The 24,911-nt window shown below is 36.3% G+C and overlaps 2 protein-coding genes across 4 annotated transcripts; both read left to right on the top strand.

Annotated features, from left to right (window-relative positions):
- Positions 1-652: 652 nt before the first annotated feature.
- On the top strand, positions 653-10,036 carry EMC7 (ER membrane protein complex subunit 7). The gene is made up of 5 exons (XM_084520013.1): positions 653-918; positions 3,583-3,702; positions 5,657-5,795; positions 6,312-6,392; positions 8,485-10,036. Exons 1-5 carry the CDS (start codon positions 668-670, stop codon positions 8,635-8,637), a joined length of 744 nt encoding a protein of 247 aa, XP_084376139.1. The 5' UTR covers positions 653-667; the 3' UTR covers positions 8,638-10,036.
- A 5,040-nt stretch (positions 10,037-15,076) lies between these two features.
- LOC311437139 (fibrinogen-like protein 1-like protein) lies at positions 15,077-24,543 on the top strand. Of its 3 annotated transcripts, none has more exons than XM_084520012.1 (3): positions 15,077-17,188; positions 19,466-19,678; positions 22,787-24,543. In XM_084520012.1, the coding sequence occupies exons 1-3, from the start codon at positions 17,176-17,178 to the stop codon at positions 23,485-23,487; spliced, it is 927 nt and encodes a 308-aa protein (XP_084376138.1). In that variant the 5' UTR covers positions 15,077-17,175; the 3' UTR covers positions 23,488-24,543. The 3 variants fall into 3 exon arrangements, with proteins under 3 accessions (XP_084376138.1, XP_084376136.1, XP_084376137.1); XM_084520010.1 differs by having other exon boundaries at positions 15,077-17,891; XM_084520011.1 differs by having other exon boundaries at positions 15,078-17,891; positions 19,466-19,663.
- The last annotated feature ends 368 nt before the right edge of the window (positions 24,544-24,911 follow it).

Genomic DNA, 24,911 nt, shown 5'->3' with positions numbered 1-24,911 from the left:
TCAGGAACAAACCGCGTTGATACACAGTGGCTTGAAGGGAGACGCTCAAGGCCTTGGTTTAGTGACAGATCTCCTCTTGCTTTCGTAAACTTTTATGTAGTATTTTCCCGGGGGAGAGGTGCTTGACTCAAGCTGTAGCAAAATTTAACTTAAAGCTAAAATGTGTTAATTCTGGATAGGCCCCTCTATAACCGAAGATGCACCCACTCAGTGTGTGTTGTGTTCTTTTATTTGACATTTGTGTCCTGCCACACTTTCAGTAGCAAATTATCTCAGCCTTTGTTTTACTCATAAACTGGAAAAGGAAAAGAACAAAAAAAAAAAAAAAAAAAAAAAAAGGCTGCGCGTCCACCCTCGCCGCAGTGACTGACTGCCCGGCCGCGCGGTGGGCAGGGTGTGAGGGCGCCTCACGCAGAGCCCGCCCTGGAGGCGGCACTGACTGAGGGGATGGCGCCCGCCCCCTGCGCGCGGCCCGCAGCTCGCTCGCTCCTATTGGTCAGTGCTCCTGACGCAAAGTGCCGGCGCCTCACTCTCCCGTGTGCGCAAGCGCGCGGCGTCCGCCCTCTTTCCCCGCTGCCCGTTGCGCACGCGCAGTGAGCTGACCGCCCGGCTCTCCGTGCGTATAGCCTTGGGGCCGCGTCGCGTCGCGCTCCGCGCATGCGCCTCGATGGCGATGGCGGCCCCGGCGGCCATGTCGGGCGCGGTGCCGCTGGCGCTGCTGTGGCTGTTGGCGTCGCCGCTGCTCCGCGGCGCCGGGGGCTCGGAGGCGGTCGGGGCGGCGGAGCCGGTGGGCGGCGCGGGCCCTGGGGAGCGGTTTAAGATCGAGGGCCGGGCCGTGGTGCCGGGGGTGAAGCCCCAGGACTGGATCGCGGGGGCCCGAGTGCTCGTGGACGGGGAGGAGCACGTCGGCTTTCTCAAGTGAGCGCCGGGGCAGGGGCAGGGGGAGGGCCGGGGGCCGGCCGCGACATGGCGGCGGCGGGGCCCGGAGCGGCCTCCCCGGCCCTGCTGGCGCGGCTGCTGCCCCCCGCCGGGGCCTGGGCTGCGGCCGCTGGTCGGGGGCTGAGGCCGTTGGCTCCTGAGGTATCAGGGACTGGAAGGGTTCAGGTGTGAAGAGCATCTCGGTGTTTAATGCAGATGGGTTGCTCTAAACTGTTCGGGATGCAGCTTCTGCAACTTCTTAAACACCCTTCTTAAAGCATCTATTTACTATGCAGAAATGTTTGTGGCAGAAGGTTGCAGCTGTAGTTATATGTTACAGCGCCTGTGAGCAGCCTTTCCACCGTACCAAAGAAAGATACTTAAAAGTGTATTTATAACGTATATGTCCTTCGTACGAGATGGTGCAGTCGCATTTGGAAGCTATAAAACGTCGCCTTACCTCACTCAGTTCAGGTAGCAGTGGATATATTCAGATTGCCTAAGGATCTGCAAATACTCAGACATAGAAAATGTTCTCAGGACTAAAAGTTAAATTTATTTCACAGTTTTAACAGTAAAAGCTAATTCTAAAATCTAATCTTTTTTTTTTGTTTTGTTTTGTTTTTTAAATGCAGTATAATGCATTTTATTCTTAAATCATGTATAAAGTTGGGGAGGTTGACATGGAATTAGAGAGGTACTAGGTCATTAATATCGGTCACTTCTAATTATTCCCTCTGTAGTAAAAGTTATACTGAACTTTGACCATGTTGATAGGCTAACACAAAAAATTTTGCCCTGCGAAACTAACAGAATCTTGCTATGTAGCACCTGATAGATCAGTACAAACAAGTTGTAGGAGACTTACATTTTATTTATGTGTGATGGAGCTGATGAGTTGCCTGGAACTGATGACTTTCAAAATAATAGATTGGAACTGGAGTTGTCCAAAATACAAAGAAATAATCTTAGTTAAAAGCATACCATACTTATGACAGTGTAAACTAGTTATAAAGCTCTTTTAGTTATGTTCATTTGGTACAGTTATCTTATAATCTGATAAATCTATTGCTAAGAAAGAAAACAAAAAAATTAATGTTTGAGTTTTTCAATTTGATAAACGTATATGTAAACACTGGGCAAAAATAATAGTACCCTTTGGCTAAAAAGCTTTAATTTTCAATGTCGTGTTTTGTTTGCTTGTAATAAGCAAATTATTATAAAATAATTTGCATTATCAGAGGATATATTTGTCACCATCACTCAGGCAAACTTTGATTTTTAAATGGATGTCAGTTCATTTATCACAAAGAGGGAAGTAACTACTTGGCATTATAAAGTTACTTCTAAATAACATTTTTATACATCTTACTGGTTTCCTCACTGTAGTGAATATTCAACTTTTTTCTTCCTAAAAATGGTAATATTTCATACCAATATATGAAATGAGGGTTTGCCTTGCAGTGTAAATAAATCTCAATTTAAAACTGTATTTCAATTTTATCACAATCATATTGTATAGAATGGAAAAAATAAAAGGGAATTCCCAGGGAAAAAACCCTTAAAGCAGTTGCGAAAAAGATAATTACGCATTTTTAGTGGTTAAAACTATCACAAAGTATTAGATAAACCTACCTTCACATTACTGTTTATATGCTTCTGTGGGAAGTGATGTGCATCTTTGAGAGAGAACTGGTAGTGGCAGGAGGACAAAATTCACTTTTACGAGGGTTCATTTATTTGTTTGCTGACATGAGTTTCTTATGTGTTGGGTCTTCCTACTTTTTTTTTTCTTTTTTTTCCCCTTTGAAGAACTTATTTGGTCTTAACTTCGAGTCGTATTTTTAGGGGAAGTACCTTTTATGTTAATTTTAGAACAGTAGAGAACCCAAAGTTTTTCTTCTTGGAAGCTTCTGGAAAGCACATAGGAGGAAACCTACAAGTTTTTGTACTTTAATTTGATGACAACTGGTGCTGAATCTTTCAAGTATCTTTTCTCTAATATTTTCACTGAATATTGAAGTTTCATATTTTAAAATAAAAGCAGTCTGTCTGAAAACCCCTTCTGTGTTCATGTTCAGAGCTCTTAGTTTCCTTTTTGTTGTCATAGCTTTCCAGCGTGGGCTAGTCCTAAAAGAAGCAATTAAAATTAAAAATCTCTATTTTGCAGTAAGGGCACAAACCGAGGGTTTTGTGCTTTGCAAATCATCTTTAATGTCTTCCCACACAATGTAGGATGTCAATTTGTTTTTTTGTTTTTACTTTTTTTTTTTTTTTTTAAATTCCAGCAGAAGTATTGAAGCAAAGTAAACTTCATTGTATGTATTTTATCATTTGAATAAATGAAATTAATCATTTCAAATCTTACGTAGACTTTTGAATTATTCTTCCAGCAAGACAATAGCTTAAGCACATGAAGAAATCTTTAATATGACTGGTAATTTCTGCTGTTGTTGTGGCCTGTGTTAATGATCTTCGGGGGCTTGATATTATGAGTGATGATCTATCTTAATTTTCCTTTTGGTCATTGTTACTATTTAAAGATATATAGTATAAAGTGATAATTTACTTATTTTAAAAACAAACAAAAAGACAAACCACCCTTATGCATTGGTTGAAATTCATTGAAAATGTTGAAATTCAGTGGCAGTTATTTTTTTTCAGGACAGATGGAAGTTTTGTCGTTCATGACGTACCTTCAGGATCTTACGTAGTAGAAGTGGTATCTCCTGCTCATAAATTTGAGCCCGTTCGAGTTGACATAACTTCAAAAGGCAAAATGAGGTGAGCCTTTCCTGATTTGCTTCTGTATTGATCTAATGTGTGCATGACAGCACAGTGTAAAAAGTAGTGTAAACCGTACTGTTGATCCAGTACTTGCATTTCAGACCATGTGTTTCAGCTTCTTTTAACACTGCTTCTAGAGTACATTTCTTAAAATCCAAACGCTGGTTTCTTTTTTTCCTTTCCTATTCATGCTCTTAAAATAAGAAATAATTGATGGATTAAAAAGTACTTTTATTTGCTTTTGCTGTTTTTTTTCATGCAGCTATCCTAAAGTAAAATCTAGACAGATGTCAAGTAAACTACTGTATCTTTGAAATACTTTTTTATTTTCTGGTATGTGTTATGTCAACATTAGAAACAATGAAGGGCCAAGCTTGTTTGTAAACTCTAAAATATTTTTGTTACATCTCCGTAAAATCCTTGCAATTACTGGCAAGTGCCAGTAGTTGCCTCTCTGCAGTGTTTATTCAACATTGTTAGCTTTTTTTTAATGTTATGACCAGATACTGAACAGCATGCAGTTACACATAATTAAGTAAGTCGTACAGAAATATGACTACCTGATCTAACAGGGGGCTTTTAGTTCAAATTAAGATGCTTGTAATTCATCTTATTTTGTATAGGCACATATGTGGTATCTTACTTGAAGTTTGTCTTTTTCAGTGTCTTATAAAAGTTAAATTTTAGGAGTACAAAGGCCAATATGAACATAGCAGCAGTATTTTTAGGGGAGGTTAAAAACTGAAATCTCCAACTAAAATGAGAGTTAAGTGGTTTACATACAATAGCACAATTACTGCTTTTTTTTTTCCCAAACTTTATGATGTTCATATTTTGTTAGGTAGTATCACATTGACATCAATTATAATAAATAAGAAAAAAACAGGATAGTGTGTATAACCTCACTTTGCATTGCTTTGGTATCTGAGGAATGGAGGTAACAAATTTGACGTGAAGTAAATTGCTTGGATATGTTTGCAGAGCCAAAACATCAGTAGGCTTGACATCTCTATTAGTCAAATACATAGAAACTGTAATGAGGAATACAGTTGGGAAATGCATGAAAAAATGTGATATGTCAGTTGGGTTTTCTAAAGGGAAGTTCTGCCTTAAAAAAGAAAGTACTGAATTCTTTGAAGAGGCAACAGCATATAGAAAATATGTGGTTGATAACACCTATTGAAAATCTTAGATTTCTGGAGAATAAAACATAGCCATAAGGTAAGACATTCCTTCGCTGAATATTTGATTAAAACTTCAGAAGAAAATGAATTATTTCTCTTGTAATGGACTGAAGTAATCTCTGGAGTTGCACAAGGGGATAAGTATTTATAATATATTTATAAGTCATAAAAAATAGTTGAATAGTGACAAAATTAAATGATAGTACAAAGTTACTAGCTAAACTGCAGGTCTAACTCTGAAGAATTATGGAAAGACTTTACAAACTAATAGAAGGTTGGTAAAATTCTGGACAAAATTTAGTATTGTTAAATGCAAAGTGATGTGCTTAGAGAAAAGGTAGTATTAACTCCACATATAAACATTTGTTGCCCCTGAGCAAACAGTTCAGCTTAAGCTATGTTGTTCAAAGCTGTACTATACCTTTAAGTGGAGCTTTTTTTTCTTGCTTTTTACTAAGGGGAAAAAATATTTCGCAGAAATCATGTATGAACAAATAGTTCTGGTGTTTCTAATCCATAGGCCTGTTCTCCCATATGAAATTTTTCAGTGTGCTTAATAGCCTGGAAAAAAAAAATATCAAGTATTATTTGATATATTACTTGATACTGAGAGAAATCACTTTATGAAAAATGAAGTGTAGCTGACATTGCCTAGCAGATAGTTTTGTAGTCTGTTTTTAAAATCTTGTTTTGGAATATTGTTGTTATTATTTTGTTTTGTTAGAGATTGTGCATGTATTTCTAATTATCTATTATTTGTTCATTAGAGCAAGGTATGTGAATTACATCAAAACCTCTGAAGTTGTCAGGCTGCCATACCCACTCCAGATGAAATCTTCTGGACCTCCTTCATACTTCATAAAGAGAGAATCCTGGGGATGGACAGACTTCCTCATGAACCCTATGGTAGGTGCAAGCAGCACACAGGTGAAAAGCATGCTAATCTAATTCATCTAATCGTAGAATCATCTAATTCATTGAAATAGAGAGAATAAAGTAGAGAAAATGTGTACAGTTTGTTTTTCTGAGATGATTTTTTTTTTTTTTCCTTGTTTACAAAAGTTTTTCTATGACCTTTTCTTCCCTGGGTAGCTATTCTGTAATGTGTGTCCTCTGAAAATAGCCCATAGCCTGGTTCCTTTGACAACATGATGTTCTAGTTGGGTAGAGATGAACACATTGCAAGATTGTAATTATAACAGTTAAAAGACATAAACATTTACTTGAGTGCTCCAAGTTTGAAATCTGTTATATATAACTTCTGGTTTCTTCCCTGACAGTTGGATTACAGATACTGGTTTACTGACTCAGAATGCAATAGTTCTAGAATCTGGCTGTTTAGTTAAAAGCTTCACGTCAGGCTATCTAAAAATGTCTTTAGCAACACATACGCTGAAGAAATACTTACTGTTTTCTGTGTAGGTGGTGATGATGGTTCTTCCATTACTGATATTTGTGCTTTTGCCTAAAGTTGTCAACACCAGTGATCCTGATATGAGACGGGTAAGTAGATTCAATTGTTGCAGAGGTAAAGAACAAAGATAGTAAGATGTTAAGGTACAGGAAAGTGTTAGAAGCCAAAATTGGACTTCCAAGGATGTCTTAATGGAATCATGTATTCACTTAATGCAGTATTGATCTTAAAATAATGAGTTCTAGTATTTCTGGCTAATGAATTTGCTGTTAAATGACACAACACAAAATTAAGTTGGTTTGCACAGCTTTGAAAGCATTACAGCATGACTGGTGTTTTCCAAAGTTTGTTTAAAGCTATAAATACGACTTTTCAAAGACTATTTTTTCTATGAGTCTCCACTGTATTTTTTTTCACTATGTTTAAATCTAGCACATCATTTTTAGACACCATTTATTAAATGTCAGGTGTTTTATGAAGAATATGATGTGGGGTTCTCCTATCCATCAACCAAAACCACGTAGCTTACAAGACTGTTAAATCCAGATGTTACAGTAGTGTATATGATACAGAGTCTTAATGTAGTCATTAAATTATCTGATTTATTGTCCTTTCACCTTGCAAAATGCCGAATAGCAGAAGGCTAGGACAAAATGGAGATTCAAGGTGTTTGCTAAATCTTCTTTTATTTTTAGAAATATTACTTGTCTGTCTTGGGTGGCTGCTTTTTGAGGGTTTGGTTAATTTAAACTGTACTCTAAATGACCACTGTCTTCAGTAGTGCTTCATGGGTGTCTGGATCTTTTTTCTTTTCAATTTTTTTTCAATTAATATATATAAAAAAGCGCTATATAATGCACTTGTGGCTATAATTCTGATTTAAAAAAAAAAAAAAGATATGAAAATATGCCAGGTATCTGTGTCATGTTCTTCAAACCAAGTTGAACTTTGAAGCTGAATTTTTAAAAATTGTTTATTCCTAATTTTCTTCAACCAATCTAGTGGTGCATACAGACAGGCTGTTCTGATGATAAACAATGAGAAGTTCCAATAGTTTAGTTCTTATTAGCTAACTGATATGATTTCTAAGGAGAAATTATAAGTTGAAGGAATCTTGCTTGTAATTTAAATTATCTTCAACGAACAAGAGAGAGTTTCTCAGAGCTCAGTTGTAATGTCATTCTCCACATGGCCATGTATTAAGTTATTAGGCATATGTACAACTTCAGTTTGTTTTGGAACTTGTATGATATTTTTCAGGTTAGCTTGTTTTTTCTTTATGGAATCAGCACAGTGCTACTTATATATAAGTTACTGATTTAGTAACTGCTTGCTGTAGAGGTGTTAAGTATAGATGTAGAGTAGACATAATAGTAACAAAGGCTGCCATAACTGCTTTTGCTTTGTGCCTTAAAAACAGCTGTTTTCTGAATAATATTCTCAATAGTAACTAGAGCAAGAAGACAATCCCATGTTAAATTAGCAATTACTATAAGTGTTATCACATTCTGGATGTGTGGTTCAGCTGTTATATTCATTAAAAGCATTTCAATATTTGTTTAAATAAGTTGTCACATAGAGCCACTATGCTAAACTGTAAAGTTATGTTAAACTTAGCTAGCTATATGGTTTCATTAGCTGGTGGTATACACTAATAATTTGTTATTACAAAGTAGTACAATAAAAATAGCTAATTCCTTCAAACAAATTCTAAAATTTCTTTGAGGCTTGGCATAAATAGTACTAAATTGGGAAGGCAAAATTTAAAAACAGAAGCATGCAACATCTATGAAAACATGGATCTCAAAATCTAACTAAAAGTTTAAAATTTAAAATGGAAGAAAGTAATGGTGAAAATAAATGTTTTAACAATATTTTTTTGTCTTTGAGGGAAAAAGCGTTTTTTATTCTGATCGGTTGGTTGCCCTGTAAGGCTACTTAAGACATGGTTATTTTTTCTATACATCAGTGCTTTTAGTTTGGGGGTTTTATGTTTCTGTGTGTAGCTGGGCATTTGGCTGTGGTTGCATAAAAATATGTAGCAATGTGAACTTTGGAGGGCTGCAAATAGTAAAACAGTGTCTGAGAAGTTTTTACATCTTTGTGATATGATTTGATGCCATAGAAACAGCTAGCTAGAATTGCTACAAGCTCTTAAGGTTATCTAATCTCTTCATGCAGGAAATGGAGCAGTCAATGAACATGCTGAATTCTAACCATGAGCTGCCTGATGTCTCTGAGTTCATGACAAGACTGTTCTCTTCAAAATCTTCCAGCAAGTCTGGTAGCAGCAGCAGTAAAGCAGGGAAAAGTAGTTCTGGAAAAAGGAGGTAGTTATGTCCTCCTCCTAGGCCCAAGTTTGCACAACTGTTTATGTGGTATCATGTTTATTTGTCTTGAAATATCAAAAAGCCACTACTGTAAACTTGTATCAGGCACAAAATATGGTATGCTACAACTGTGGTGCATAGCTTTTTTTTTTTTTTTTTAAGTCTATATAAGCTGCTTTGTACTTGACAGTAAGCAAAAGAGGACATGGCTTCAGTACTGTATATGTATAAAACTATTGGTAATACTGAATTAATTATAATGCTCTGTAGAGAATGATATAAATTATATGATGTCTAAACAGTAATTAATGTCTCAATTGCAAGACAATGTAAAAAAAAAATAGAAGTGGAGTTCAATGTTAAGATGGCTTTAATGTTTTATATTTTTTGTTGATTTGTGAAATGAACAAAACCTCCTTTCAAAATTGAGTTGTGGGTTTATTAAGTAATCTGCTCAGCCTGCCAGGCGTTACATATAAAATCATTTTATTTTTACATTGCTGTCTGTATACTTCAGTATAAGGGCTTGCCACTTTTACTGCTCAGTTTTACTCTTCCCTTTTACTTTCTATGAGCATTTCTTCAGGAGGAAAAAAAGGAAGGCCTACTTTTCTCAGAGGTTTTCTGAGTTCCATCAAGTTAATTACGAAGGCCTGGTATCCATATACCATAACAAATGTTTAACTTAGCTTTTTCCTTTCTAAACTGTGTGTATCACATCTACAACACCTGGTTCTTACTGTTTTCTGTGTCCTGTGCATTAATCTTATCACTGGTATTTGTGGCCAAATGGAGAACAAAATTGGAAAAAAAAAAAAAAAAATTGTAGTGTGGGAAGGTAAGTCCTAGTCATTTTTTAAAATTGTTACAAAGCATATGGCTGTCTTTCTAGGAATGCAAAGTCTGGTAAAGCTTTGTTCTTCAGGAATTCCTCTTTTGTCTGTACTGTCTTTTTGAGCTACCCGGTAACTTTAGGGAAGTTGAAAAACTAGTCGTTTTCCATTACGTTAATGTTTTGCAAATTAAAAAGACAGCAGCACCTGTTATACCTCACTAACAACTTTCTTTTTACATAAATACTGTACTTGTTGATTTTTACATTAGCTAACTTTTTAGGTAAAAGTATCCGTGCCGTATGGATGATGTGTTATCTGATGCCAGAAATGGTATTTAACATTGACCTAAAACATACCTTAAACAAAATCAATTTTAATGCATTTATTTGTTCTGAGGTTCTTAAACACAAGCCAGTTAGGGCTATAAATTGTCTTAGAATACATAGTTAAAATTAAAAGCATGCTGTGAAATGTAAAAGTTGCAATAGAGTAACTCCTGTTTATATAATGAAGTCAACTTTGAAGATGTCAGAGAAATAAACCAATGTTGTTTTTTGGGTAATGAAATCCTTGGCTGTGGATGTTTCACAAGCAGACAAGCTTATTATGAAAAGGAGGAGGGCGTGCTCCCTCAGGTTGGACTGGGTAATCCTGCTGCCAGCTGTATACAAGCTCTGGTATTTCTAAAATTTTTGCCTTTTGTTGACATAGCAGAAAATGGTCTATCTTTCTGCTGGAATTTGGTTACGCTTTAGTGAGCTAAGTTGACTCACAGAAGGATCAAAGAAATGCCAGAGCCTGCAGAAAGTAAGCACTGGAGGCATGCAGTCAGAAGCAGTAACCATCCTGTGTTTATGGCAGTGCATGTGAGTCGTTAAATCAGCTCTCTGCCTCTCAAGAATTCGTAACTTAAGAGCTCATTTAGCTGTATTCTGAATGAGTGGGCAACTCTGAACGAGTTCTGACAGGCTGTGTAGAAGGGAGAGGAGACACTCTGCTGAAGGCTGTTTAAGCTATTAATCATTTGTATAAGATAGCCTGGGAGGTGTTTAGAACAGTTTGAAATAATTTTATTAATGACTTCATCAAAGATTGTGTCCATTCTCCACACACAAGGAAGACATGTAATGTATAGATATCTAACATCACTGTTTTAAACAATGAAAACATTTGGTTGTGCTTTGTATCTTTTTGATGAGATGGGGATGATAATTGTTAATGGGGTATATTTGGGGGGTTTGGGTTTGTTGGTTCTTCTTTTTGAAGAGAAAGGCTGTTTTGCTGTTCAGATTTGTGTTTGTGAAGAGGACTTAAACTCTAGAAACTAGTATATTAGGTCCTGCTGCATCTGTCGGGCTTTGTGCTGATGTTTAAAAACCATCTGTGTTAAGCGCAAGAGGCTTGTCTTACAAAAGTTGCGGTAAATTTAGTAATGTGTATCAGATACTCAAATGGTATGGTTATGAGATTACCAGAGAAAATCCAATAATCCAATCTTAAGAAGCACCTTTATTAAGCATTTATATGTACAAAGAGCTACATACTTATTAAAGCAACCTTTTTAAGTAACTACATGTCAAGATTTCCAAAGGCATCTATGCAATTTAAGTACATATACTTTGCCAATTTAGTAGAAAGCATGCATCACCAAGATCCATTTAAGTATCTTCACTTGGTGGTTGTTAATGGACATTTAGTTGCATGCAGATTGTGTGTGATCAGCCACTGTGATTACCTCAGATATTGTCTAGTGCTTCCTGTATAATTTGGAAAGGAAACAAAGTAAAGGATTTTTCCAAACAGTGGACACTGGTGTAGCTGAGAGGTCTTGGGAAATACATTTTAGAGCTCTGAAAATGTAATGGTAAAGTTTTAAATCTTCAATAAACAAGGATCTCCCAGTGAAATGGGGGAAGCAAGAGGACTAAGGAGAATCCTGAAGCCAAAATACTATTTTGAGAGACTCTCAGAGACTCTTGCTTTTTCACAGTGATCTATTGTCCAGTTACCATCCTTTGCATCTAGAAACTTATCAACATAAGCTATGCTCCTGTATGGAAACTGTCAACCATAATACCTGCAATTATTCTGTGGAAAACTAGTGGTGGAGTTTTGTTGGGTTTGTGGGTGGGTTTGTTGGGTTTCTTTGGTTTGTTTTACATTTTGCAGGATACTTTATAGTCATCTCTATTTCTTTTTTAATGAGTTGTCCTAATTGTATTGTGCTTTCTGACAATAAGGAAGGAAAGGAAAAAAAAATTAAATGAATAATTATTACTTTACTAAAATCACGTAAGTATGCTGGTAGCATCAGGGCCACTTGCAATACTGAACATTAATTTTCTCTTTTTTAATTAACTAGATTTCAAGTTCTCTTTTTTTGGTCTACAAATGTTTGCCTGGAACAACTTCTGTTCCTGCTGTACTCTCCAGAATGCGTGGAGACTGCCTTTCTGGAGTTGTTCTTTGCCTTTGGTAAATTCCCAAACGTATCCATCATAAAAAAGCACAATATTTCCAGGATCTTACACTCACAACATTGTCTGTAGGAATAGAATGCAGTTTTAGTCTGTTTTCAGGTTAAGCTGTTAGGCTCCTTGAGGTCACAGTATTATTTTTTGTTATTCTTGTTTCAAAATCTGTCATGAAATTATGAATCCTGAATCATATATCATAAGAAATATTTAAGATTCTTCAGGAAAAAACCTGTCTACTTTTAAAACCACATTATTCCTTGAAATTATGCTGACGGTGAGCCTTGTGCAGTGCTTTGTTTCCTGTAAAGTTTTGAAGATTTAATGACAACATAATTTTCTCTGTAAGTGGAACTTAGCTAGTTAGCTCTTTTATTGATGATGCACAAAACAGATTACAGTTGAGCTCATTTTTATTAGGTATTTGGTTCTGCATGGCTGATAGGAATAAAAATTAATTAAAGATTGTCATTCAGTCAAGGGCAAATAGTAGTGAATATGCAACAGAAAGAAAGCTTTTCATGGTATTTTTTGACCAAAATTGGATTTTGAACAGATTCTTTAAAACTGAATACAAACATTAAAAAGTAATATTAAAATGTGAAATTTGTTGAAAACAGTCCAAGAAAGAGTAAAAAGACTTTTCAAGCAGTATTTTCAGTTTAAAACATTAGAATGTTCTCAGAAGCTCTCTGGTTTCTTTTTAAAAATCTTCTCTTTTGCTCTCTGGTATATGCAGGTGTAGCATTGAGTTGGAGAAGGGAGAACAGGACATCCAAACTCCGCTGATCTGCAGGACACACATCATGCAGATGCAAGGAGAATCCTGTTAAATACTCAGTAACATTTCCCATTCATGGAATCAGAACGAAATAAAATTTTGAACATTCTTACTAATTTTGGGGAGTGGGAAGGAGCATTTCATTTCCTGTTTTTCTTTATTTTTCACTGGTGTGGATCAATTTCTTGATTATTCACAGGTGTAGATCAGATTGCTTCAGTTTGGCAGGTGGGAAATGTATGAGCTGCAGTAATAAAAATCTAATTTCTTGACTATCATAGTTGAAAACCTTGAGAATGAGGAATGCCCAAAGAAGTTTGGGATCAAGATTAAGCCTTCTAAAGAGGTTACATTTTTTTTTTCAGCACTAAATACAAAGAGGAGGACCTCGGATGAGAGGTGGAGCAGTTATTAAGACTAACAGTGGAATATGTGCAGCATCCATTGTCATATTTATCAACAACATTCAGAGAATTGAACCACAGTGTATGTGATTGAAGTATCCAGGTGGTTCTTTCATGAAAATAATTTCTGCTTGTAGCATTGCAAGGGCCCCTGACGTAAGAAGTCACTTGAATCTAGAGATGGCTGGCAAATATTCTTTGAGAAACATCGTGTAATCCTCTCATCATTTTTGGATTTGAATTGTAGTGTTGATACTCTTTTGGTTCGGTTTGTTTTCCTGCTGTTTCTCTTCATGTAGTATTTACACAGAGGTTTTTCACTTGCATTTGCCCTTCATTTTTATGAGCACAAGGGTCATGTTTAAATTGTGTAGCAAATTCTATTCAGCTGATGCTGGCAGAAGTAATTGTATACATCACTTATGCTTTCAAGTGCTTCAGTGGTAGCAGCCAATTATTTCTACCACCAGGTAGCCAGCTGGTGGGGGAGAGGTCATTTGTCCTGGAAAGATGCAATCAAATTGCTGTGATTTCTTTGTAAGGTGTCTGAAGCTTATTTTATCATAGTTTTTTTTTTTCAAACACTTAAGTGTATCCCGAGGAAAGTATCAGGAAGATACAGTGTCAGCCACAGTTTGCTGAAAATATTAACAAAATAAATTTAGAGTTTTTCCTATTAGGGGGAAAAAAAAAAAAAAAGGAAAAAGCCCTGTGGGCCTGGCCTGGATTCACTAAAAATGGCATGAAATATCATGCCATTTAAATATCATGAAAGTAATCTGGTTTCAGCCCACTGTATTAGTATTACATGGGAAAGAAACGCACCTGAAAAATTCTGCCATTCTTAAATCCCTATTACAAGAAACTTGCATGCAGTCCTTCATTAATTATGTCATGTAGTTGGTTTGAGGCAAGTGAAATCTGCAATAATTCCAGGAGAGACTGCGCATCCATGAAGGTGACTGTGGAGTCATTAATGTGGTATAAAATCACAGAATGCTTTGGGTTGGAAGGGACCTTAAAGACCACCCACTTCCACCCCCATGCCATGGGCAGGACACCTCCCACCAGACCAGGCTGCCCAAAGCCCATCCAGCCTGGCCTTGAGCACCTCCAGGGATGGGGCATCCACAACTTCTCTGGGCAACCTCCTCCAGTGCCTCACCACCCTCTGAGTAAAGAATTTCTTTCTAATGCCTAATCTAAATCTACCCTCTTTTAGCTTAAAGCCATTAGCCCTTGTCCTATCACTGCACTCCCTGACAAAAAAGTCCCTCCCCAGCTTTCCTCCAGGACACCTTTAGGCCCTGGAAGGCCGATGAGGTCTACCCAGATTCTTCAAGCTGTACAACACCAACTCCCTCAGCATATCTTCGCAGGAGAGGTGCTCCAGCCCCTTGATCATCTTTGTGGCCCTCCTCTGGACTCGTTCTAATACTTCCATGCCCTCATGCTGAAGCAGTGCTCCAGGTGGGGTCTCAGGAGGACAGAGTAGAAGGAGAGAATCACCTCCCTTGACCTGCTGGCCATGCTTTTTTTGATGCAGCCCAGGATGCAAGTGCATGTTGCCAGCTCATGTCAAGCTTCTCATCAATCAAACCCCTGTGTGTGTGTATATATATATATATATTTTTTTTTTTTTTTTCTGGGCTCATCAAATTGAGAATTTCCTTTATTTAAAGCCTGAATTACATTCTGAAGCATTCCTTTTGTAGTCTTCCCAATCATTTACTGTGATGATATATTTCTCTATATGAAAAGCTCCTCCTTTTTTTTTCTTTTTCTTTTTCCCCAGGCTACGCTACTTCAGTTGTAAGGTTGCTAGAGAGCAACAGAAGTCAGAATCTCTCTGGAAATGAAATGGTTGCCATGACAATGCTCCCAGCTGCTTCTTGCCCCAGATGAGAAAATCATTTTTAGACTCCTATATTACAAGGTTAGGCTACAACATTTTAAACAATACAGCTAATTGATTCAAATCAAAGATCAATGCATTGCTTGCTAAAAATCTTTTGGCTGACATTCAGCTAAAATTGTTGAATAAAGTATGTTTTGTTACATACTGTTAATTTAGCTGTTCAGGGTTTTTTTATTATTGTTGTTTGGTTTTGATCAGATATCTGAGGTAAAATTGGTGTGTTGACAACAAGAATTTCATCTTACTGAATTTACTAAACCTCTGTAGTAATAGTAGAAATTATCCCAAAAGAGAAGTTGACTGATACTTAGATAAGTGTTTAATGTATGACTGAGTTTGAATAATATTTTGTGATGTGCCAAAGTTGGATCAAACCTGAAATGCTGGATGTTTCTACTGTTTATTATCACTGAAGTCCAGACAATTGATCACAGAAATACTGGTTGCTGGGAACTTCTGATGGTCTCTAGTCAACTTCACTTTGACTGGGATCATCAGCAACACTAGCTTAGGTCTGTCATGCTGTGTCTAGACAGTCTTAAAAACTTCTAAGCTTGGAGACTTCACAACCTGTCTGAGAAAGCTGTTCCTGTGCTGCGCTCCTCCTGATGATCAAGGTTTCCTAAATGACCAATATGAATCTCCTTTGTAACCTACTACTGGGTAATTCCTTAGTGTCTTCATTGTCTGGCTAAACAAGCCCAGCTCTTTAAACCTCTTGTTGTAGGTTGTATTCTTGGCCCTTGACCATCTTGGTACCCTTCGCTGGATCCTCTCCAGTTTCCAAGCATTTCTTATGAACTGGACACAGTATTCCAGGCATGGGCTTTCTATTCCAGGGGTAGAGAGGGATAATAATTTTCCTTTGTCTTTTATGCTGCTTATACTGTGACTCATGGTTTGCCTTATTCAGGATGAGAGCATGCTGGTTCACAGACACTAGGTGTTGAGTGTAGCTCCTTGGTCTTTCATGTGGTGCAAGACTCCTACTCAAGTAGTGAGTTATCAGTTCTTACTGGTAATTAGGCTTGCACCACTCTGCATAGAACTTTGTTCTTCCTGTTTTTTTTGTTGGCCACTTTGAAGTCTATCATTGTTCCTCTGGACTGAAGTTCTACCATCTATTATGTTAGCATCATCCCCAATTTTTCTTAGGCTGTGTGCTGTCAGATCATCTAGTTCATTGATAAAGATAATGAACAGTATGAACCCGACTATCAACTCGATGATGGATTTGGATGTATTCTTCAAGTTACGTTCTAATTCATTGTTTTTGTTAAAAGCAAATCCTCTTCGATTCAGATAAGTTTCTACTCCTTTAGAATTTATTCTATGGTTCAACAGGAAGACATGAAAAACATGTTAGTTAGAGAAAACATTTTAGTTTTTACTTCAGAATAAAGAAATATATTTTCATAAAGAAGTCTGAAAAAAATATGAACACTTGTAAAGTCAAATGTTTCTAAGAGGAAAGCTTTTTTTTTTTTTTCTTGTTTTGTTTTCTTGTTTTGTTTTACATTCATTCAAGGATAGATGCCTTGGTTCGTTTCCAAAATAATGGTTCATCTGACAAATAATGAATATGTAAAAAGGGATTTATAGGCTGTGTTGAAAATAGTTTTAAATGCAATGTGTCTTAGCAGTTTAAGATCTGGTTCCTGCTTTGTTGGACAAAACACATATTGCACGTGCCATTACCAGCTTGGAAGTTCAAGAACAAGTGAAAATAACTGCAGACACTTTTTTTGTTGTTATTCCTGTCTGAAGATACAAAAGTGCATTTAGCTAGGGTTGCAAAGCAACTCAGAGTCAAAAGTTGTTCAAAGGCACAGAAGTATTTCTATGGACTGTTTGTTTTCTTTTATTTCTATTAATTGCATATGAAATGCAAATCCTCATATGTTGTGCTTTCACTGAGGATGAATTATTGAACAGAAATCATGCACAGAACAAATCCTCAAGTAGAGGATGCATGGGACTTAAATGCTCCTTAAGATTTAATTGCATTTAATTTTTTAGGGATACAAGAAGCGTTCAAACTGGGTTGCAGGATAGATCAAGGAGCACCAAAAAGTGTTGATTCATCTTGAAAATGATAAATGCTAGATTAGTCGTCATCCAAATAGACAATGCAACTTTCAGGTACAAGAATATATAACAACAACTAATTCATCTAATTCGTTCACGTTTTGACCTGAATGAACATTAATCAACTCTTGTTAATCCAAATAAACTAAAATACTAACCTATTAACCAACCAGTTCTGCTTTTTTTTTTTTTTCCATCTTCTTCACTTTTTAAAGCTCTGAGATGCTACTGCATGTTTTAATGTGAATAAGCCTGAAGCAAAAACGTGGTTAAGGGTCAGTTTCTTCCTAATACTTAAAAATCAAGTTTTCTTTATGTAATTTGTGAATATGACTAGCAGTATAGCATCTGGTTAATTTACCTGTGTAAAATGACATAGTAAATGTCAACAACTACCTGTTATGTGTATAAGCAACATAAGTAATGTTCTGAACTAAAGCCTTTTATCCATTGCTATGTCTATTTATTACTCAGAAATTAATTACAGTTACAGTATTACTTTAATCCTTATGGAAGAACTTTGTACTTTATGGTTCATATATACTTACTTGCAAGTGGAATATGCCAGACCAAAGTCCACCAGAGTAAGCACAATGTGCAATATTGAAGATACAGTTTTGCTGCCCTTCTGCATTTGAGATAGTGTGTTGGAGCTGATTTATTCACCTGGACTTGAGTAGCAGGCAAAGTACAACTGTAGAGAATGAGCTCATGCATTTGTGTGCACTTCTGTCTTTGCTAAGCTTCACTGAAAGAGGTAAGGTGCCTGCCTAGTGCTGTTTTCCTCAGTTTCTTTCTTAATAACTTATAAAACCAACTTCTATTCTGGAATTAAATGGATCTGTAAATCATTTCAATGTGTAGTGTAAATGTGGGGGAAGAAAAAAGACTGACTCACTCAAAAATACAAAAGGAAAAAAACAGGTAAAACAGAAACTCCAGATCCAAATACAGATTTCCTAAAGCTAAGTAATGCTTGTAGGTTAGGTTTTGATTTGTAGTCATTTTTTAATAATAATGATAGAAGCTTTCAGTGAAAGGGTTACATGACAGTGGGAAATGCAAACACAGCAGAATTTAAGTGCTGTAGGGGGAACCATGTGTTGAGTTTCATGGAAGGGAATTTTCCAGTTTATTATGATATCAAATGGTCCGCTTTGGATGTAATAACAAACTGTATTTTAATAGTAAATCAGAATTATTACTGAATAGTTTTAGAGTAGAAAATTCTGTTTCACTGGGTTTCTATATAGTAGGTATAAAAATTAATTCTTAAGCCTGACTTTTATTTCAATGATTTATCTCAAACATTTAAATAAATATGTGCTTTATAATTCTGCACTCTAGAAAACTGTTGGATCTTCTACTGAATCAGATTCATAAGGAATGTGGCTCTGTTGCATTGTAAAACACTGTGGAGAAGGGAGTGGGTCTATGTCAGCTGTGCTGATGCTGGCAGGAAATAAGCACTGACCAAAGAGCTGCTTCTTACATGTGTATTCTGCTTTCATCAGAAGGGTTTGGCTAGGTTCTAAGTTAAAGTGTCCTTTGAGAGTATGGGAAACATATGTTATCCTGATTCAGTGTGAGCTGTCATTGATACTGAAATTCCTCTTCCATCAGACTGAGATTTGCTGGGATGAGGACTCCATGATTTAATACAGTAAGAGCCTAATCAAGAGCCTTTCTATGTTGGATAGAGAGTTACTAGACATGTAACACAAAAAAAGAGGACAAAATGAGGCTCAAAAGTGTTTTGATTTCCCCCCCCCCCCCCCCCCTTCAGTCTGGGTTAAGCCTGTAACCTATTTAAAGCTACAGATAAAAATTCATCCAGAGCGTAGTCCAGAATTGCAGAAGTACATTCTCCAGCACATAGAAATACTCACAGTACTAGGAAGCCATGATTTTGAGCACTGTTTGAAGTATAGACAGTCAGCAGAGCCAGTGTTCCTGTTTGTGCTAGATGGTCCGTTAACGTCTCTCTTTCCATATAGTCTGGACTTCGGGAATGACCAAACTTTAATTCTGATAAATGTGTTTTTAAGTTTTGTCTTTACGTTATTTTCTATGACCTTTTGTCATACAAAATTAGGTTGTATTTCACTGCCCGTCAAGGCACAAGGTAACAGAAGTGAATATGGCTAAGTGACACAGCAGTGGGCTGCACATCAGCTGGAAGTAGAGTGTAAAACATCAGGGGAGGGAGATGGCAGTGAAAGACGGAAGAAGCCATTTTTTACAGAGGCTCACTGTATGGAAAACAGGTGTTTCAATCTATTTCTCCTTCAGGACTTTCAAACTAGAAGTCATAAATCTTTCCATTTTTAGTTCCAGTCTGTGGAAAGCTCTGCATTGCTGCAGGAGGACTGACTCAGAAGATGCTGCTGAAGAGTTCAGTGGGATTTGTTCTGTTCTTGCTTTTTCATTTCACTGTGTCAGTGATGACCAAAGAGGCAGTGGTCTTGGCTAATGCCCACCTTCTCCATCAAAGAGGCTATGGGAGACTGGCTAACGTCGATGAAAAAGGTACTCATGAAGAAAGTGAGTGAAATGGATGCATGCTGTGTTTTACTTTATTGCTTTTTTGGAACATTTTCAACATACTTGAAAGCTTGCTCTGCAATGATACTTTGAAATATTAACATGTCCTGCCACAAAATCCATATTCTTTAAAGCCCTTGCTCGGCTGCTGCCTAATTCAAGAGAAATTAACTGTTTAAAATATTCATCTAAAATATTTTGAGACAATTAAAGATTTATTCTTTTAACCATCATATTTTGATTATATCTAACACCTCAGGACCTAGATCTCATTGATACTTTGAACTGAGACATTGCTCTGCCCATCTAGCTTGTGAGGTCCAATATGGTAAGTTTTCTAATGCATTTACATGAGTAGATCCCACATAAAATGCAGCCAAAAGGAGTACTGAGGTTGGTTCATTTTCATCCTTGACTGATGGCAATTGAGCATCTATAACATTCACTTTTCAAGTGAATCCCGTAAACAGCCAGCCAAAGTGTGTTGTTTTTTTTCCAATATGTTAACAGAAGCTGTTCTGTTTTGCATTAATAATATTCAGTAAGAAAATACATGTGTTACTGTATACATTACTGGCCTGAACACCACGATATACTTAAATCATCATTCTGTATAAACTTGCAGGATCAGGTCTGTCTACCAGTTGAATGCTTTAAAAATGAGGGCCCAGAATCATGTACAAAGTTCTTCTGTCATCAGGATATTTGATAATTTCTTGCAGATAGTATTGAAATTAAGTATTTTATTCCAGGCTGGAGATGCTATTAGGCAATGAAAGGCCTAAAAGTAAGACCACAGAAAGCTTATATACTTATGTAAAACTGCTGAGTGGCTTAAAAGCACCAGCAAACTTCTGAACATAAAATATAAAAGGCTATATTTAATACAATAAGGATACTATGAATAATAGTATTTTAACAGGTTTAGGCCAGCTGGACTTTTACAAAACCTATGGTACAATACTTAATATAATAAAATTAAATCAGAGAAGATAGTAGTACACTGTCATTTCAGTAGAAACTGAAAAAGGGCAATGACGTCCATAGAAAAGTAAACAGTAAAGTCAAGGGGAGACTGGAAGTGTTTGCCTGTAAGTGAATTTTTCAGTATTATTATTACCTATACTGAAACAAAATAGGAATATGCTGATAAAATTTAATGATAACATGATGTTAGAGAAATGTCAATACAGTCAGAATATTGCACAGGAAAAAAAAAAAAAGGATGTTCTTGAGCAAGACCAATGGGATGAAAAATAAAGTACAAAATTCCAGATTTTACTGCGAGTGAGGATTTACCACTTACAAAGATCCAAATAGACTAAAATTTAAATTAAAGAAAACTAAGAGCTGCAAATTTAATCCTACATCAGAGATATTTCTAAAAAGACTTGGGATGAATCAGTGGCACCATAATGGCCATCTGCAATACTGCGTGCAAATTTTATTCACATTCTAGGAGATGAATTTGCAGATTAAAAGCTAATAAAACAACTAAGGAATGGAAGATATATCTTACATTAAATAATATCAGAACTTGTTATCCTAACAGGAATTACCCTAACAAAGTAAAAGCTCACTAAAAGTACAGTTGTCCTCACAGTACATTATGACGTATAACCAGGGAATGAGAATGTGTTCAGTAAAACAATCACAAAGGGCTCTCCAGCCAATGATTCGCACAAGGAAAAGAGTTGTTTTCCAAGTTTGTATTTTAAAATTTTATCTTTGGAAATATATTTACTTAGTTGTTTTATGACTTTGTAAAAGAAGTTAGGACATTTTGCCACACTTTCCCCGAATTATCCCAGCTTCCCAGAAGAACAATTTGTTTAAAAACAAAACAAAACTTAATTTCTAAGTGAGGTACCTAAATTCCTATTGGTTATTGCCAGGACAGGACTTTGGAGTTCCTGTGTCTGAAAAACTGTTATACTATATAACAGGTGGTCTGTAGGAAGTATTCTGGTAGAGTTATTAAAGCTATTATGTCTTTGTTAAATACAAATTACATATTCTCTGTTAAATATAAATTAGAAGTATTCCTTAGTATAGTGACATAATGATGTGCCTTTCAACTCTTTGATGAAGTGAGTGACTACAACCATGTTTCTGAGTAATAGAATAGACACTGAATAACATCCTACTTTAAGAAAGAATTTCTCTGTACATGAATTCATACATACATAAGTGTGTTTTACAGTAAATTATGTTCTGGTTCTTAGAAATCTCAGTCAATTCTAAATCATACAGCATCATGTCTTAGTCTTAGAGCTGCTTGCTATTATACTATAGTAAAAGTTACCATATAAGCAACTTACATTTAAAAATACATTACATATATATTTCAGACCAATAAAGAGGGTCACCCTAAACCTTATATGCTGTTCGTATCACCTCTGAATCTGCTGGATAGGTGGTATAATGGAAAAAACACTTTCACCTATTTTCCTGATGTCATTGTTCAGCACTGCATGGTACTGTAGCTTTATCTGCAAATCAGTGGTAAGATCAATGTGGAGATTGAGTGACAAGAACTGTTGCCAAGAATACTCACAGATATTTGTAAGTTTTGTATTAGCAATAACTGCTTTGATAGCTTCCCTTTTTATCAGTGCATGGCATATTGATAGGAATTTAATGCAACGATGGTACAGATACCTGAAGCATAAATCAGTTAAAGAGAAATTAGCTTTACCCTCAACAAATAAATCTATCTCTAGTTATTAGACATAGTGATCTAGCACAAGGCATATGGAATTAGTAACTTGCTGACTATTCAAACTGGAGAAACTTAGGAGGAAAAGGAACAGTCTGTACATACATTTTTTTAACCGTATTTCCATCATAAATGCAAAACCACACTTCCGTATTACAACAGGATAATAAAACCTTATTTGAATTCCTGAAATTTTCCTGCATGTTCTGCCTTCAAATCATGCACCTTTAGCCAAGTAGATGCCCACCAGCTGGTCTGAAGTCGGCCTGAGACCATTTCCAGACAAATCAAGGCGATCATGCACTCACTGTAAAGAACAGAGTTCAATATATAAAATTTACTAATTAAACAGAAATTTACTTTAAAATTCTATTTTTTTTTCTACTTAGACTATCCAAGGGATTGTTTTGAAATTTTTCAGCGCTCCAAAGGAAATTGCAGAGATGGTCTTTACATCATCCAACCAAAGGAAGACCCAATTGTTGTCTCTTGTAATATGCAGGATGGTGGCTGGACAGTAATTCAGCACATTACAGCCAATAGTACTGTCGACTTTGATAGGACCTGGCAGGATTACAAATACGGATTTGGCTCTGTTCATGACAACCACTGGTTAGGAAACGAATATATGCATCAGTTAACAGGAAGCTCTGTGCAATATGTACTTGGAGTTAAACTTGTAGACCTAAATGCTGAAATTAAATGGGGACAGTATGAACCATTCCTTATTGAAGATGAGAAGTCTCAATACCGAATCAGGGTTGGCCTATACAAAGGCAACGCAACTGATGCTTTGACCCTGGACACAGAAGCTTACCTCCATGACAACCAGAAGTTCACCACCAAGGACAGAGACAATGACAATTACTTTCAGAATTGTGCCAAATTAGAACACAATGGCATTCCCGGGGGAGGCTGGTGGTACGACGCATGTGCTGGCGCAAATCTAAACCGTAGGAATGTGATATACTGGCAGAAGGACTGCAACAAGAAACATTTGTGCAAGTTTGCATGGATGATGGTTAAACCCATTGACCACAGCCTGTTGTATGCAACCAAATCTTGTCCATGTCAGAAGGAAGAACTGTAGGTGAGCCATGGGTCCTTTGAAAGGAACATGGATTCTTTGTCAAGTGACTGAAGTAAAATCACACTGATTGAAAAAGTAATCAGCTGGATTACGAAAATGAATTTGGGACTTTGCAAGGCCTTTATGATACCATATTGTCCAGGATTGCACTGAAAACTTACAGATAACTACCAACCACATAAGTAAGAATAGAGGTGCCTGACTGAAACTGAGGCCTCTAACAAAAGATTTAAATGACCCATTTTATAGAATTTTAGCCTTCAGAGGATTTAGATATGAAATCCATGATATGATGTCTTGTAGTAGATATACACACATTTCAGAAGGTTTTGCTCCAGTATGAATGTTCACTGTTAACTGCACATCTTTGTAAGTCATGCAGGAAGGAAATTTCAAGGGAAGTACCTACATTTGCAAAATGTGTATCAAAGAGTATTGTATACCATAGGACAGCATCAGACCTTTCCTTTCTACCTTTAGTGAAAGGTATTTTAATATTTGAAATTGGAGTTAGCCTTATCTCCAATGGCTTCTTTTCCCATTCATTAACTTTTCTTTTTCTCTCTACTTTTTAATGCTCCCATGCCCAATGAAGTATTTAGCACAGTCTTTTCTTCCTTCTTATTAGAGCGTCTTGAACTAATCAGCTTTCTCATTAAAAGCTACTAATCTAAGGCTTACAAGTCATCTGAATTTCTCCTCAAGAAACATAGTGAACACTTTTTTTAAAAAAAATAAGTTGATTTTGCTATTTTTTATTTATTGTTTCATTTTTTTCCTCAGTATTACTGCATTTTATTTATCATGTTTTGGCTTGCTTCTTTCTGTTCTACAATGGTCTTAAGCTTTCTCTTTTTAATACCACTATGAGATAAGAACAGTGTGTTGGCTTTACTTCACATTTGCTAGCTTCAGTAGTTTTGGCAGTCAACCTTGACGTTATTTAAACTCTGCCTTTTGTCTGATCTTAACACAAAGAGAGAGACTTTAAATTCATGATGAATTCATCTGTTTAAAAATCAAAAATAAAAGGATTTCAGTTTTGGTAACCTTGAAGATCTTGTACAGTCATTGGAGTTAGTTCACACATTTCTATATCGTTGAAGTAGCTGAATAACATCTGAAGAGGTTTCAGTGTTACATTACACAAAATGTCAGGATTATATTTACAGTGTCTTGAATGTTAGCTTAGATATTTCACTTACAGAAATTCAGGCAAACTGCTTTTTAATTTAGAAGTGGAATCTTTTAATTTCCATTAAAATAATTTACAGAAAATAAATTATATTGTGTTTTGAGAAGACCAAGACTGGCAGGATTACCTAGGAAGAGAAATTAATTGGGAAATGGAAAAGTCATGAAAGAAATTTTTATTTTTTACAACACACTGCAACGTTTTCAGAAAGATGCAAATATATTATGTG

The sequence above is a fragment of the Aythya ferina genome, assembly GCF_964211825.1.
Source record: "Aythya ferina genome assembly, chromosome: 5".
Classification (NCBI taxonomy): Eukaryota; Metazoa; Chordata; class Aves; order Anseriformes; family Anatidae; genus Aythya; species Aythya ferina.
This window is presented reverse-complemented; position numbering and strand designations above follow the sequence as displayed.

Excerpts from the sequence above, each read along its gene's own strand:
- EMC7 (XM_084520013.1), top strand. The coding sequence starts at position 668 with ATGGCGATGGCGGCCCCGGCGGCCATGTCGGGCGCGGTGCCGCTGGCG. Across the intron at positions 3,703-5,656 it reads ACTTCAAAAGGCAAAATGAG|AGCAAGGTATGTGAATTACA; the intron begins GTGAGCCTTTCC and ends TTTGTTCATTAG. Across the intron at positions 6,393-8,484 it reads GTGATCCTGATATGAGACGG|GAAATGGAGCAGTCAATGAA; the intron begins GTAAGTAGATTC and ends CTCTTCATGCAG.
- LOC311437139 (XM_084520010.1), top strand. The coding sequence starts at position 17,846 with ATGCATTTGTGTGCACTTCTGTCTTTGCTAAGCTTCACTGAAAGAG. Across the intron at positions 17,892-19,465 it reads GCTAAGCTTCACTGAAAGAG|TTCCAGTCTGTGGAAAGCTC; the intron begins GTAAGGTGCCTG and ends TTCCATTTTTAG. Across the intron at positions 19,679-22,786 it reads AAAAGGTACTCATGAAGAAA|ACTATCCAAGGGATTGTTTT; the intron begins GTGAGTGAAATG and ends TTTTCTACTTAG.